The sequence below is a fragment of the Nyctereutes procyonoides genome, unplaced genomic scaffold, assembly GCF_905146905.1.
Source record: "Nyctereutes procyonoides isolate TBG_1078 unplaced genomic scaffold, NYPRO_anot_genome, whole genome shotgun sequence".
Taxonomy (NCBI): domain Eukaryota; kingdom Metazoa; phylum Chordata; class Mammalia; order Carnivora; family Canidae; genus Nyctereutes; species Nyctereutes procyonoides.
Window position 1 is genome coordinate 12,855,598 of NW_026575139.1, and position 14,264 is coordinate 12,869,861.

The 14,264-nt window shown below is 36.9% G+C and overlaps 1 protein-coding gene across 4 annotated transcripts in view; it reads right to left on the reverse strand.

The window, feature by feature from the left end:
- Nucleotides 1-14,264, reverse strand: part of SPATA7 (spermatogenesis associated 7) — a 41,677-nt gene that overhangs the window by 27,021 nt on the left and 392 nt on the right. For 2 of the 4 annotated variants that reach the window (XM_055304131.1, XM_055304130.1), the window contains exons 2-4: nt 7,313-7,387; nt 4,735-4,830; nt 1,803-1,850 (exon numbers count right to left, since the gene is read on the reverse strand). In XM_055304131.1, the coding sequence (XP_055160106.1) occupies nt 1,803-1,850; nt 4,735-4,830; nt 7,313-7,387 (219 nt within the window). Of the gene's footprint in view, nt 1-1,802; nt 1,851-4,734; nt 4,831-7,312; nt 7,388-14,027; nt 14,111-14,264 lie in introns of those variants that run through there. The other 2 variants (XM_055304133.1, XM_055304132.1) reach the window with 2 other exon arrangements.

Genomic DNA, 14,264 nt, shown 5'->3' on the forward strand with positions numbered 1-14,264 from the left:
CCTCTGCCTGTGTGTCTGCTTCTCTCTCTGTGTGTCTCTCATGAATAAATAAATAAAATCTTTAAAAATAAAATTAAAAAAAAAAAAAAGAAAAGAAAAGAGAATCCAGCACACTACTAAAAAAAAAAAAAAAAAAAAAAAAAAAAGAAAGAAAGAAACCTTTGGTCAATATAGATTTTCAGATACTATCAAGTGTATCAGTTAAGATAAATAGATATAATAAATATTAGACAACTTTTATCTGAAGAAAAGTGCCAGTTTTGGTAGTTTTAATGAATCACTCTTTTGTATTTGCTCATTTAATTTAATAAACCAAGAGAAGTGAGAATCACAGAATCCTAGAACTTAACTTTGGCAAGCCTTTTAGTCCTTTTCAAATTTTTCTTTTTTTTTTTTTTAAGATTTTATTTATTTATTCATGAGAGACAGAGAGAGAGGCAGAGACACAGGCAGAGGGAGAAGCAGGCTCCATGTAGGGAGCCCGACGTGGGACTCGATCCGGGGTCTCCAGGATCAGGCCCTGGGCTGAAGGCAGCGCCAAACCGCTGAGCCACCCGGGCTGCCCTATTCAAATTTCTATATGTAGGAATAATGAAATCCAGATAAGTTGAATAATTCATCCAAAGTCATGCAGCAATGTAGTGGCAAAGCCTGGGCTCAATTCTAAGTTCTCAAACTTAGAAATACAAGCTTCTTTTATTTATGGATATTTTTTAAAAGTTTGAAAATGCCTCCTCAAAAGGCAATACATCAACAATCCATTAGGTTGGCTACTATCAAAAACACAGAAAATAACAATTGTTGGGGAATATGTGGAGAACCTGGAGCCCTTGCAATGCAAAATGATATAGCTGCTATACAAAATACTATGGTGGTTTCTCAAAAAATTACAAGTAGAATTACCATATACTATAGCAATTCTACTTTTGGCTATATACCCAAAAGAAGGGAATGTAAGGTCTCAGAGATATTTGTATATCCATGTCCACAGAAGAACTATTTACAGTAAAAAAGGTGGAAACAACCCAAGTGTCTACTGACTTATGATTGTAGCAACAAAAAAGCCTTAAAAAGGAAGGAGATTCTGACATGTATTACAACATGGATGAAATTCAAGCACATTATGTTAAGGGAAAAAAGCTAGTCACAAAAGGAAAACTATGGGATGATTCCACTTACATGAGGTACCAGAGGAGTCAGAATCAGAGACAGAAAACAGAATGAAAGATGCAAGGTAGTACTGTTTAATAGGTATGAGTTTCAGCTTTGCAAGATGAGAAGGGTTCTAGATATGGGCAATAATGACAGTTATACCACAACACGAACACAACTAATGCCATTGAAATGGTTAAGATGGTTAGACTTACAAATGGTTATGATGGTAAATTTTATGTTATATATAGTTTACCATTAAGGTTTATAAAAAAATTTTATTTAAATTTTAGTTAGCTAGCATACAGTGCAATACTGGTTTCAGAAGTAGAGTTCAGCAATTTATCACTTATAGACAACACCCAGTGCTCATCACAAGTGCCCTCCTTGGTCTCCATCACCCATCTAGCCATAAGTTTTTTAAAAAAATTAGTATGTCAGGACGCCTGGGTGGCTCAGAGGTTAGGCATCTGCCATTGGCTCAGGTTGTGATTCAGGGGCCCTGGGATTGAGTCTCCACATTGGGCTCCCCACAGGGAACCTGTTTCTCCCTATGTCTCTGCCTCTCTCTCTCTGTGTCTCTCATGAATAAATAAATAAAATCTTTAAAAAATAAATAAATAAAAGTTAGCATGTCAAAAATTACTTACATTTGATGCTGGCACTTATGCTTAATGGAACTGAGCAGTCTACTGCAGCTGAAAGAAAAAAAAACCGTTGTTTAATAATATTCTTAATAGTTATAAATGACAACATATATCAAATGTGGAAAGCACAAAAAGCTCCAGAATTTGCAGTTCCTTGTTCTGATTTTTATGGTACTTCTAGAGATGAAAAATATAATAGCCTTGACAAAAAAATATACTAGTTGGGATTAATAGCTCATTGGATACTGCAGAAGGAAGTATTAGTGAATTTGAAAGCACAGCAATATAAACTATTAAAAGTGAAACAGAGTAAAGAAAGATTGGAAAATAAATGCACAGAGCGTTACTGATGTAACCTACCTCTATTAATGCACTTTGCGTACTTATAATTGGAGTTCCAAAACAAGTACCCCCAAAAAGGCAAAATAAAAGGTCCTACACTACTTGCTTTAAAGACTTACTATAATGCTACAATGATTAAGAAGGTATGGTATTATAATAAAGGTAGATATATAAAATCAACAGAACCGAGGAATAAGTCCAGAAATATACCCTCAAATATGGGGCAGGTGTCTTTTAAAAACTGCCAAGGCAAAGGCAATTCAACTCAGAAAAGACAATCTCTTCAAAAAATGGTACTGGGAGTATCTAGATAGTCATAGGCAAAAAACTGATACTTACATCATAGCTAAAAAGTCACTCAAAATGGATCACACACTTAAATGTAGGAGCTAAACTTATACTTCTAAAAGAAAACACGTAAGGAAATCTTAGTGACATAAGATTAGGAAAAGATTTCTTAAAAAGGATGTGAAAAGTATATACTATTAAAACAACTAACTGAAAAGCTGAACCTGATTTCACATGTCACAAAATACAATTTTTCTTTAGATTTCTCAATCATGAATGGGTGACGGGCACGGAGGGGGACACTTGACGGGATGAGCACTGGGTGTTATTCTGTATGTTGGTAAATTGAACACCAATAAAAATTAATTTATAAAAAAAAAAAAAAAAGATTTCTCAATCATTTAAAATATAAACTTCATAAAATTCGAGCTAAAATTTAAAAACTTTAGCTCTCCAGATGAGGAAACAAAAAAATTTTTAGAAGACGGTACCGAAAAACTGGTGAAAGTCAAGTAAGGTCTGTAGTGAATAGTATTCTATCAATATTCATTTGCAAGTTTTAATAATTGTACTGTGGCTATATAAGATTTTAACATTAAGGAAAGCTGGGTAAAGGGTTTCTGTGATACCATACTATCTTTGCAACTTTACTATAAGTCTAAAATTATTTCACAATAAAAATTTTAAGAAGAAAATGAAAAGATAAGTCTCAGCCTGGGAGAAACTGTACCTGATACCAGATCTGTATTTATTACACAAAGAACTCTCACAATTTAATATTAAGAAATAAACAACTTATTTTTGAAAAATGGCAAAATATTTGAACAGCTATTTCACCCAAGAAGGTCTACAGATAGCAAATAAGCACAAGAAAAATTGCTCAACATCATCAGGGAAATACAAGCTAAAACTCTGATGAGTGACCACTACATCTCCACTAGAATGGCTACAGAAGGACTGCCAAAAGGAAGTGCTGGCGAGAATGTGGAAGTGATAGAAATACACAATGGCACTTACTCTGGCAAACAGGCAGTTTCTTATAAAATTAAACATATACTTACCATTTTACTCCACAATTCCAATCCTAGTGAATACATTTATCCGAGTGAAAAGAAAGCACATATTCAAAGATTATATGTGACTCTATAGCAGCTTTATCCTTAGTGGCCAAAACTAAGTCAAAAATATCCAAACAACAATCCAAATATCCACCTGATGAATTAATAAGCAAACTGTGGTATATTCATTGAATGGAGAACTATTTAACAATAAAAAGGAAGAACTATGGATGCATATGCCAACATGGATTAGTCCCCAGAGCATTAGCTAATTGAAAGAAGCCAGATACAAAATGATACACAGGGTATGACTCCATTTATATGAAATTCTAGAAAAGGCAAAACTATAGTGATAGAGAGCAGATCAGTTATTGCCAGGGATCGGGGAAGAGACTGATTGCAAAGGACTAGGGAGATCTTTTTAGGGTGATGGGAATGTTCCATATCAGGGGTCAGTGAACTTTTTGTGCAAAGGGACAGATGGCAAATTCTTCTGGCTTTACAGAGTGATTACAGTCTCTGTCACAACTAGTCCACTCTGCCTGTTAGTGAGAAAGCCACCATAAACAGTATATCCAAGAATGAAGATAATTGTGTTTATTTATGGACAATGAAATTTGAATTCCATGTGACTTTCACATGTTAGGAAATATTGCTCTTTTGATTTTTTTCTGACCAACTAAAAACATACATATAAATATCATTCTTAGTTTAAGAGCTGTACAAAAACAGGTGGCAGGAGGATTTGGCCTACAAGCTATATTAGCTGATCCCTGTTATAGAATGATTGTTGTGGTGATTATACAAATGTATATATGCTCCAAAACACTTAACCGTATACTTAAAATTAGCGCATTTTATGGTATGTAAGTTATTATCTCAATACAGCAACAAAAAAGAAAAAAATAGTAGCTTGCATCCTCTTTGTACAACTTTAGTAGATTTGAAAGCAAAAAAGCAGATTATAAACTTTTATTAAGATCAATATCTAACCACAAAAATGTATTAGGGATAATAGAGTTAAGATGAAATAATGTAGCTATTACACAGATATCAAATACAGTGAATAAAAATGGCATTCTGAATTTTCTATGTAAAAGTTAAGAGTTAATAGCTGATATCTTACCATACCAAACACAAATCCATTTATATATAATGTGTTCATTTTTGTTACAGATTTACCCTAATGAGAAGTGAAGTTGAGGGCTTAAATTTCGTATAGAAAGTTCACATTTGCACATTTTTACCTTTGGCTGAAAGGATTTTATTATAGTGAACAGCCATGTGATTCTTGACCAGGTGGAGAGTACTTAGTCTGAGAGAGGAGGAGTCAGTGCAAAAAGCTAAAAATTAAAACATATTTAATCATTATATATTTATAATCAATATAAAAGTCATCATGAGATAAACAAGATACTGATTATTAAGCTCATTTTTATAAAATGTTCTGAAAATTAACCACGGACATACTGACATATCTGTGATGCTGAGTATGGCCTAGACTTGATCTTGTACTGACAAGCTACTGACTAGTTGGGTTCAAACCTTTCTAAGACTGAGAGTTTGGGAAGAGATTCTAAAACATAATCTATCAGTATATTTATTTACAAAACTTTTTTTTTTCCTTTTTTTAAAAGAATTTATTTATTTATTCATGAGAGACACACAGAGAGAGAGGCAGAGACACAGGCAGAGGGAGAAGCAGGCTCCATGCAGGGAGCCCGATGTGGGACTCTATCCCGGGTTTCCAGGATCACACCCTGGGCTGAAGGGAGCCCTAAACTGCTGAGCCACCCAGGCTGCCCTACAAAACTATTTCTTATTGACAGGTCTCAATTTCATAACTAAAAATGTTTAGCCACTTTCCTGATTATAAAATGTTAGCACTGTTAATAGTTAAATGAATCAAACAAAATTGAAACTCTAAAATATCATGCAAAGATTCTTTTCTGAGAGGCAACTTCTAATTTTACACCTGAAAACATGATCAGTTTACCACACTCTTCTGGAAGTATTAGGACTATCTTAAAATAAAGTCACATAGAAATTCATGACATTTGGGGATCCCTGGGTGGCTCAGTGGTTTGGCGCCTGCCTTTGGCCCAGGGCGCAATCCTGGGGTCCCGGGATCGAGTCCCGAGTCAGACTCCTGGCCTGGAGCCTGCTTCTCCCTTTGCCTGTGTCTTTGCCTCTCTCTCTCTCTCTCTCTCTCTCTATCATAAATAAATAAAACCTTAAAAAAAAAAGAAATTCATGACATTAAACTTCTCAATCTCATCTAAACTGTTTAAATCTTAGAAATAAGTTCTTATAGAAGTATAAATGTATAAAATATAAATAAATATAGGCATAACTTTTAAACATTAAAAACTGTTTTTGAGAATACGTACATATAGTTAAAGAAAATCAACAGCTAAAATGGCATTATAAATATTAAAAAAATAGGGACGCCTGGGTGGCTCAGCGGTTGGGTGTCTGCCTTCGGCTCAGGATATGATCCCAGAGTTCCAGAATCGAGTCCCTCATTAGGCTCCCTGCATGGAGCCTGCTTCTCCCTCTGCCTCTGTCTCTGCCTCCCTCTGTGTCTCTCATGAATAAATAAATTAATTAATTAAAAAAAGGATAAAAAAAAATGAGTTTCCTGCCATGACCTCTAGTCTCCCCTCCCAGAAGTATACTCTGCTACTATTTTTTATGCAACCTTCTAGGGAAATTCTATGCATAATACAAGCATATACAATAATGAGAAGCTTGATACTATTACTATTGAAATTTATTGAACAGGTACCATACATTCATTGTTCCAAGCTCTTCACATGTAAACAATCATTTAGTCATTATCATCACCACTTAAGAGAAATGGAAACTAAGGCAGAGAGATGTCAATAAAGTCTTCAAGATGCCACAGCTGATAAAGGATGCAGTTTAGATGTGAACCCAGGCAGCCTCCTACTTAGAACCACTAAACCTATAACAGCTCTGTACATATATTCTTAAAAAAAATGTGAGCTAACTACTTAGTGTTCTTTATCTGGCTTTTCTAATGTACATATATTTTACATCTGGTTTTAAATTTGTAGTTAGAAATAATTTTTCAACATTTATGATTCCCATCTATGTGTATATATACATTATAAGAAATAAGTTAACTGAAAATGTGATCCTTCTTTCACTTTTAGAGGAACCAGTATCAAAGATTTTTCATGTTAATAAGGAAAAAGACTTTCAATTATTTTGCCTAAAAAACCCAGAGTTTAATTTTTTTTCAGAGTTTAAATTTTGAATCCATAATTATAAAAATATATTTTATGTTCATAATAAAAATTTAAAGGCTTTAAAATGTGAAAACACAGAAAATACAGATTTCTTTTTCATAGAATCTAGAAATCCACTTGGAAAAGTAAAACCATAGGTGTTTACTCCTGATACAAAATGCGTTTTTCAAGTACTCTTTCTCTGCACAGATTTTTCCTTTCCAGTGCCGGTGTCTTTAATAACCTCTTCTAATAACCTTGGTAACCATTTTATTGAGGAAGGCGTGCTGGACGCCAGGGGAGGTCTGCCAGCAGGGTAGAGTGGGGCTGGGGCTGCAGCAGGGGCAGGAGGAGGGGGCCAGGTCCACATCCTGGGAACAACAATAGTTTAAAAGGATACCTTCCTAAATTCTCTCATCTGAAGAACTCTGATAATATTTAATTATAATTAACAATATGAAGTTCAATATTGATTAAATGAAGTAATTTTTCATCATGTCCTATAATTTACAAATAAAGGAAACAGTCAATCTTTTAACACAATCTTCTACCGCTTAAATACCTCACTTACCATTACTTTTGGTGCTCAAGTGTCCTTTAAACAGGCATGGTGGACCATATCTGGGAAGGACAGAGGTTGCTCTGACTTTTAACAAAAAAATATGAATTAGGATAAATGAAACACAACTTGTACAAAAATAATACCAAAGATTTAAAAATAATAAAAATATCTTTGATTTTAACCATCAGAATTGTTTAAAATTCTATTCAATCATGTTACTAATCAGCAAGGATACATTAGACAGACAAAAATTCTACTGCCATAGAAGATAAAAGGCTTTTTCTCTTTTAAAATATATTGTTTTCAGAATAGTTGTACCTTGAGACTTTAGTTTCACTGGATAAAATGATAAATATCTCTATCATGTTATTTGATATATATATATATATTAATTTTATTCTCTACACCAATGACCTACCAGATTTTTTAACGATTTGGAGATATAGGAAAACTGAGATTTTGAGTTAATACATATTAACTATTTCAGTTACTCATAGGTAAGTCTGTTCTTAAAAATAATTTTAAGTAATCCTCTCAAGAAGTAGGTTAGTAAATTAGAAATTATATAATGCTACTATGTATAACATAAATATATAAAATAAATATATAAAAATTAAGTTCAGAATCAGAACTTAACTTTTAAAAGATGTCTTAGTTTTGCTCTTGTTTGGATCCTCACTATCTCCTCTAAAGTCAGTTTGTCACCTTTCAGACCAGATGGACTGTCAGAAAATTATATACCTCACCACAAAATTAATTATCTCTCCTAAAAATGGACTGTGTTTTTAGGAGTAACCTTCAAGATAAGAAGGCTGAGTTACAGAGTTTAATGGAATTTAACAAGCCAAATGTCTATAGTGTATCCCCAAGACATGTTTTAAGAGGGTAAAATGGTCAGTCTGCTATCAGGTGGGCTGCTATAAGCTAAAAAGGTGTGGAAGGGACACAAACAAAGTCTGGAAGAAATATGGATGACTGAAAATAGAAAGAGAGGTATCAAGATAGAACTAAAATCCAGGACCAGAGAACAAGCCTGCTAGAACAGACTGAAATAAAAAAAACTTGAGATCTGATTATCTGAGAATATCCTTCTCTACCACAGACCACAGAGCAGGAAGTAAAAAAAAAAAAAAAAACCAAAACCCAAACCTTATTATTTAGGACAAGATAAGTCAAGGTGATACCATTTGAGTTGGTAATCATATCATGAAAGTAGCATAGTTTGTTTCTACCAGGAAAGAAGGGGATCTAAGACCTAAACACACACACACACACACACACACACACACAGACACACACACAAATAACCAATAAAATTCTCAAGCAAAATGTTTTTCTAAGGGAAAACAAAGTGTTTCACATTTTGCCTGCCCAGAATCCAATGTCCCTTCATCTCGAAATAGGACCTTACCTTGCTTGCACTTGGGGAACTTCCCTCACTTTTAGCTCAAGTAGTTCAAGTAGAGTTTATTCCACTGCTCAGAGGTGGGCATATAATCCAAGTCTGACTGGTTCTGTTCAGTGAATCAGGAATGACTATGTGATCCAAGTCCAGCCAATGATATACAATCCTGGGACTTTTACTGGAACAATTAGGAAAGAGATTCTCAGGGGCACCTGGGTGGCTCAGATGGTTAACTGTCTGCCTTTGCTCAGGTTGTCATCTCCAGGTCGTGGAATCAAGCTCCATGTCTGATCCTAGCTCACAGAGAGTCTGCTTCTCCCTCTCTCTCTGCCTCTCCCCTGTGCATACTCTTTCTCTCTGTGTCTCTGTCTCAAATGAATAAAATCTTTAAAAAAAAAAAAAAAAAAGGAAAGAGAAAACTCTTTCTACTGGGCTGGAGCCCAGCGTAAGACAGAAATAAGTCTGGCACTCCTGGTGGCTGTCTTGTACCATATAGGGGAACCTGTCTGAGAATGAAGCCTACACAGAAAAAAATGGAAGACAGAAAGATTCCTGGTAATATCATTTGAGTCCCTGGATCTAACCATGTTTGACATTACTAGATGTTACTTTATAAGAGCTAAAAATTCTCTAAACCAGCTTGAAAAAACTAATTTATTTAATACTAACTGTGCCAGGTACTATTCTAAACACTTGGTAGTTATAAATTCATTTAATCCTTACAACAATCCTATGAAATAGATATTATCATTATGCCCACTTTAAAACAGATGAAGTGGGACATCTGGGTTGCTCAGAAGTTGAGCATCTGCTTTCGGCTCAGGGCATGATCCTGGAGTCCCAGGATTGAGACTCACATCGGACTCCCTGCAAGGAGCCTGCTTCTCTCTCTGCCTCTCTGTGTTTCTCATGAATAAATAAATAAAACATGGGCAGCCTGGGTGGCTCAGCAGTTTAGCGCCGCCTTCGGCCCAGGGCCTGATCCTGGAGACCCAGGATTGAGTCCAAGTCGGGCTCCTGCACGGAGCCCGCTTCTCCCTCTGTCTGTGTCTCTGCCTCTCTCTCGGTCTCTCATGAGCAAATAAATAAAATCTATTTTTTAAATAAAACAGATGAAGCACAAAGAGGTAAAGCATGTTATTTGCCCAAGGCTACACAACAATTCTGTGTAATGGATTCAGATTCTGGATCTAAATCCAGGGGAACTTGATGAATGTTGTGGGTTCTGATTGTTCTACTGACCAGCCATTCCTCTGTCTTTCTTAATTTCTCAGTCCTCCCTATTCCCTGAGAAACAGCAATATTGAAATTAGGCCAATTAATAATCCTACAATGACCTCTAAGTATTCAAGTGAAAGGAATAGTTGCATGCATCTTACTTTCAATCAAGTTAGAAATGATTCAGCTTAAGTGAGGAAGGCATGTGTAATATGCCAAATCTGAGCCCCCTTTGAGTCAAACACTTAGCCAAGTTATAAATGCAAAGGAAAGGTGCTTGTAGGAAATTAAAAGAGCTGCTCCAGGAAACATAAATTATAAGAAAGTGAAATAGCCTTATTGCTAACAAGTAGAAAGTTTAAGTCGTCTATCATTTAAAAGATAAAACTAACTACAACATTCCCTTAAACCAAAGCCTATTCCAAAAGCACAAACACAAAAACAAAACCCCAAAGCCCTAATCCAGAGCAAGCCCCCAATTCTTTTTATTTCTTTGAAGGCTGAGAGGTAAGGAAGTTGCAGAAGAAAAATCTGAAGCTAGTAGGGGTTGGTTCATGAAGTTTAAGGAAAAGGAGCTACCTCTATAACATAAAAGTATAAGATGGGGCAGCAAGTTATCCAGAAGATGTACTGAAGATAATTAATAAAGGTGGCTACACTAAACAGATTTTCAATGTAGGTGAAACAGCTTTACATTGGAAGATGCTATCTGGGACTTTTTACAGCCTGAGCGGGGAAGTCAATGCCTGGCTTTAGTGCTTCAAAGGACAGGCTGACTCTCTTGTTAGGGGCTAATGCAGCTGGTGATTTTAAGTGGGAGTCAATGCTCATTTACTATTTTGAAAATCCTAGGGCCCTTAAGTATTACGCCAAATCTACTGTGCTAGTGCACTATAAATGGAACAATGCCTACATGACGGCAAATCTGTCTACAACACAGCTAATGAATAGTTTAGGTTTTTGTTTTTGGGATTTTTTTTTTCTTTGGCATCCCTGGGTGGGCCTGATGGATATTTTAGGCTCACTGTTGAGGCCTACTGCTCAGAAAAAAATTCCTTTCAAAACATTACTGCTCACTGACAATGTACCTGGTCACCTAAGAGCTCTGACAGAGATGTACAATGAGATTAATGTTTTCATGCCTGCTTACACAATATCCGTTCTGCAGCCCATGGATCAAGGAGTACTTTCAACTTTCAAGTCTTATTATTTAAGAAATATATTTCAAAAGGCTATAGGTGCCATTCCACTGATGATCTGGGCAAAATAAATTGAAAAACCTTCTGGAAAGGATTCACCATTCTAGATACCATTAAGAATATTTGTGATTAAAAAAAATATTTGTGATTTATAGGAAGAAGTCAAAATATCACTAATATGAATTTGGAACAAACTGATTCCAACCCTCATGGATGACTGAGGGGTTCAAGACTTCAGTGGAGGAAGTACCTGCAGATTGGCAGAAATAACAAGAGAACTAGAATTAGAAGTAGAACCTGAAGATGTAACTAAATTGCTGCAATCTCACAATAAGACAGATGAGGAGTTGCTTTATTATTTATTTTATTTTATTTTATTTTATTTTATTTTATTTTATTTTATTTTATTTTATTATTTATTCATGAGAGAGACAGAAAGAGAGAGAGAGGCAGAGACACAGGCAGAGGGAGAAGCAGGCTTCATGCAGGGAGCCTGACATGGGACTCGATCCTGGGTCTCCAGGATCACGCCCTGGGCTGAAGGCGTGATCCATAAAGACAAGCAAAGAAAGTGGTTTTGAGATGGAAGCTATTCCTGGCAAAGACGCTGTGAAGATTTAGAACACTATATAAACTAAGCCGATAGGACTCCAGTTTTGAAAGAAGCTCTACTGTAGGTAAAATGCTATCAAATAAACACATTCTACAGAGAAATAATTTATGAAAAGAACAATCAACGCAGCAAACTTCAATGTTGTCTTTTTTTTAAAAGATTTCATTTTTATTTTTTTTAAAGATTTTATTTATTTATTCATGAGAGACGGGGGTGAGGGAGAAGCAGGCAGAGGGAGAAGCAGGTTCCATGTAGGGAGCCCAATGTGGGACTTGATCCGGGGTCTCCAGGATCACGCCCTGGGCCAAAGGCGGTGCTAAACCACTGAGCCACCTGGACTGCCCTAAGATTTCATTTTTAAAAAGTATCCCTACACCCAGTGTGGGGCTCAAACTCAGGGCCCCAAGATCAAGAGTTACATGCTCCACTGACTGAGCATGCCAGGCACCCCCAATGTTTTTTCCCCCCCAATGTTAAGAATTTGCCAGTCACCCCAACGAGGTGACCAGTCAGTAGCCATCAACAGCAATGCAAGACCTTCCACCAGTAAATATATTACTACTTGCTGAAAGCTCAGACAACGGTTAGAAATTCCTAGCAATAAGGTATTTTTAAATGAGGGTATGCACATTGTTCTTTTAAACATAAGGTTACTGCATACTTAATAGACTATGGTGTAGGGTAAACACAACTTTTATATATACTGGGAAGCCAAAAAATTCATTTGCCTCGCTTTATTGAGATATTTGCTTTATCGCAGCAGAACGGATCCTGCAGTATCTCCGAGGTATGCCTGTATATTTGAAATTTTACATACATCTCTGCCACAGGATAGTAAGTAAAAACAATGGCCTGACAGTTTCACATTCCTCATCTGGATATAAAACCTGTTTTGGGGGATCCCTGGGTGGCGCAGCGGTTTAGCGCCTGCCTTTGGCCCAGGACGCCATCCTGGAGACCCGGGATCGAATCCCACGTCGGGCTCTCGGTGCATGGAGCCTGCTTCTCCCTCTGCCTGTGTCTCTGCCTCTCTCTCTCACTGTGTGCCTATCATAAATAAATAAAAAAAAAAATTTAAAAAAAAACAAAAAAAACAAAAAAAAAAAAACCTGTTTTGCCACTTACTGTGACCGTGGCAAGTTATTTATGATCTTAGTTTATTTGCTGGACAATGGGGCTAATACCTACAAAGAGATAACTTGAAAATTGTTTCTGATACACAGCAAAGGTAGCTTATGTGGCAAAATTCCTAAAAAACAACAACAACAACAACAACAAAAAACCAAAAAAACAAAAACAAAAACCCATAAAAGCATGTTGGTTTGCTTCTTCTGGAACTTAGGTTGAGAGAGTGTCAGAATATACAGTTTGCTATCAGTGGATAGTCATCTCCTCTATTCAGAACAGGACTTATTTCGACCAATGATTACATAATAAAGTCACACTCATATTCAAAGCAAGACTTCTTGCAGGGAACCATCTAGCAGTTTGATTTAAAGATACTTTTTTTTTAATTAAAGATTCTAATTTATTCATGACAGACACACACACACACAGAGAGGAGAGACACAGGCAGAGGGAGAAGCAGGCTCCATGCAGGGAGCCCGACATGGGACTCGATCCCGGGTCCCCAGGATCAGACCCTGCACTGAAGGCGGCACCAAACCGCTGAGCCACCCGGGCTGCCCATAAAGATACTTTTAAAACAGGTAATTGGGAGCAGGGAGTATCTGGAGATTATCCGGCTTGAGGCAAGAACTCCACTTGCTCAGAAGATGTGAAAATGCAAATTATTTGTACTGAGCCAATTCATAGAGCTTTAAAAGTTGTACGGCCCCAAGAGTTCCACTGTGATGTCCACTTGACCCAGGGGAGTATTCAGGAAAGTGCAGGTGTACACAGTGACGACGGATTAGGCCTTTGCCACTAAAACTGTGGCCGGCAGCACTGCCATCATTCGGAAGCTTTTAGAAATGCAAAATCTGGGACGCCTGGGGGGCTCAGTGGTTTGGCACCTGCCTTCGGCCCAGGGTGTGATCCTGGAGTCCCAGGATCGAGTCCCACGTCGGGCTCCCTGCACGGAGCCCGCTTCTCCCTCTGCCTGTGTCTCTGACTCTCTCTCTGTCTCTCTCATGAATAAATAAATAAAGTGTTAAAAAAAAAAGAAAAGAAAAGAAATGCAAAATCTCAGCCCTCACCAGACCTACGGAATCACAACCCGCATTTCAACATGATTCCCAGGGGATTCCTACACACACACACGACCCTTAAAGAGAATCCCTGGGTTACCTGTTTTACAGGGAGGGAGGTGGTTGTTACAAAAAAGATGATTTCGTCTTTACGGATTACTTAAACGACGCCAGGAAATCATATATTATCTGCATTTAAATTTCAAGAACGGTCTAGGACACGGATGTTTTACTGCCGCGTTCAGGAAGAGATGGGGGGAGGGCGGCCTGAGCGTGGTCCTTGCGGAGAGCAGACGTGGGGGCTCTGGGAGGCGGGTCTCCAAAGGCCAAATTTAGT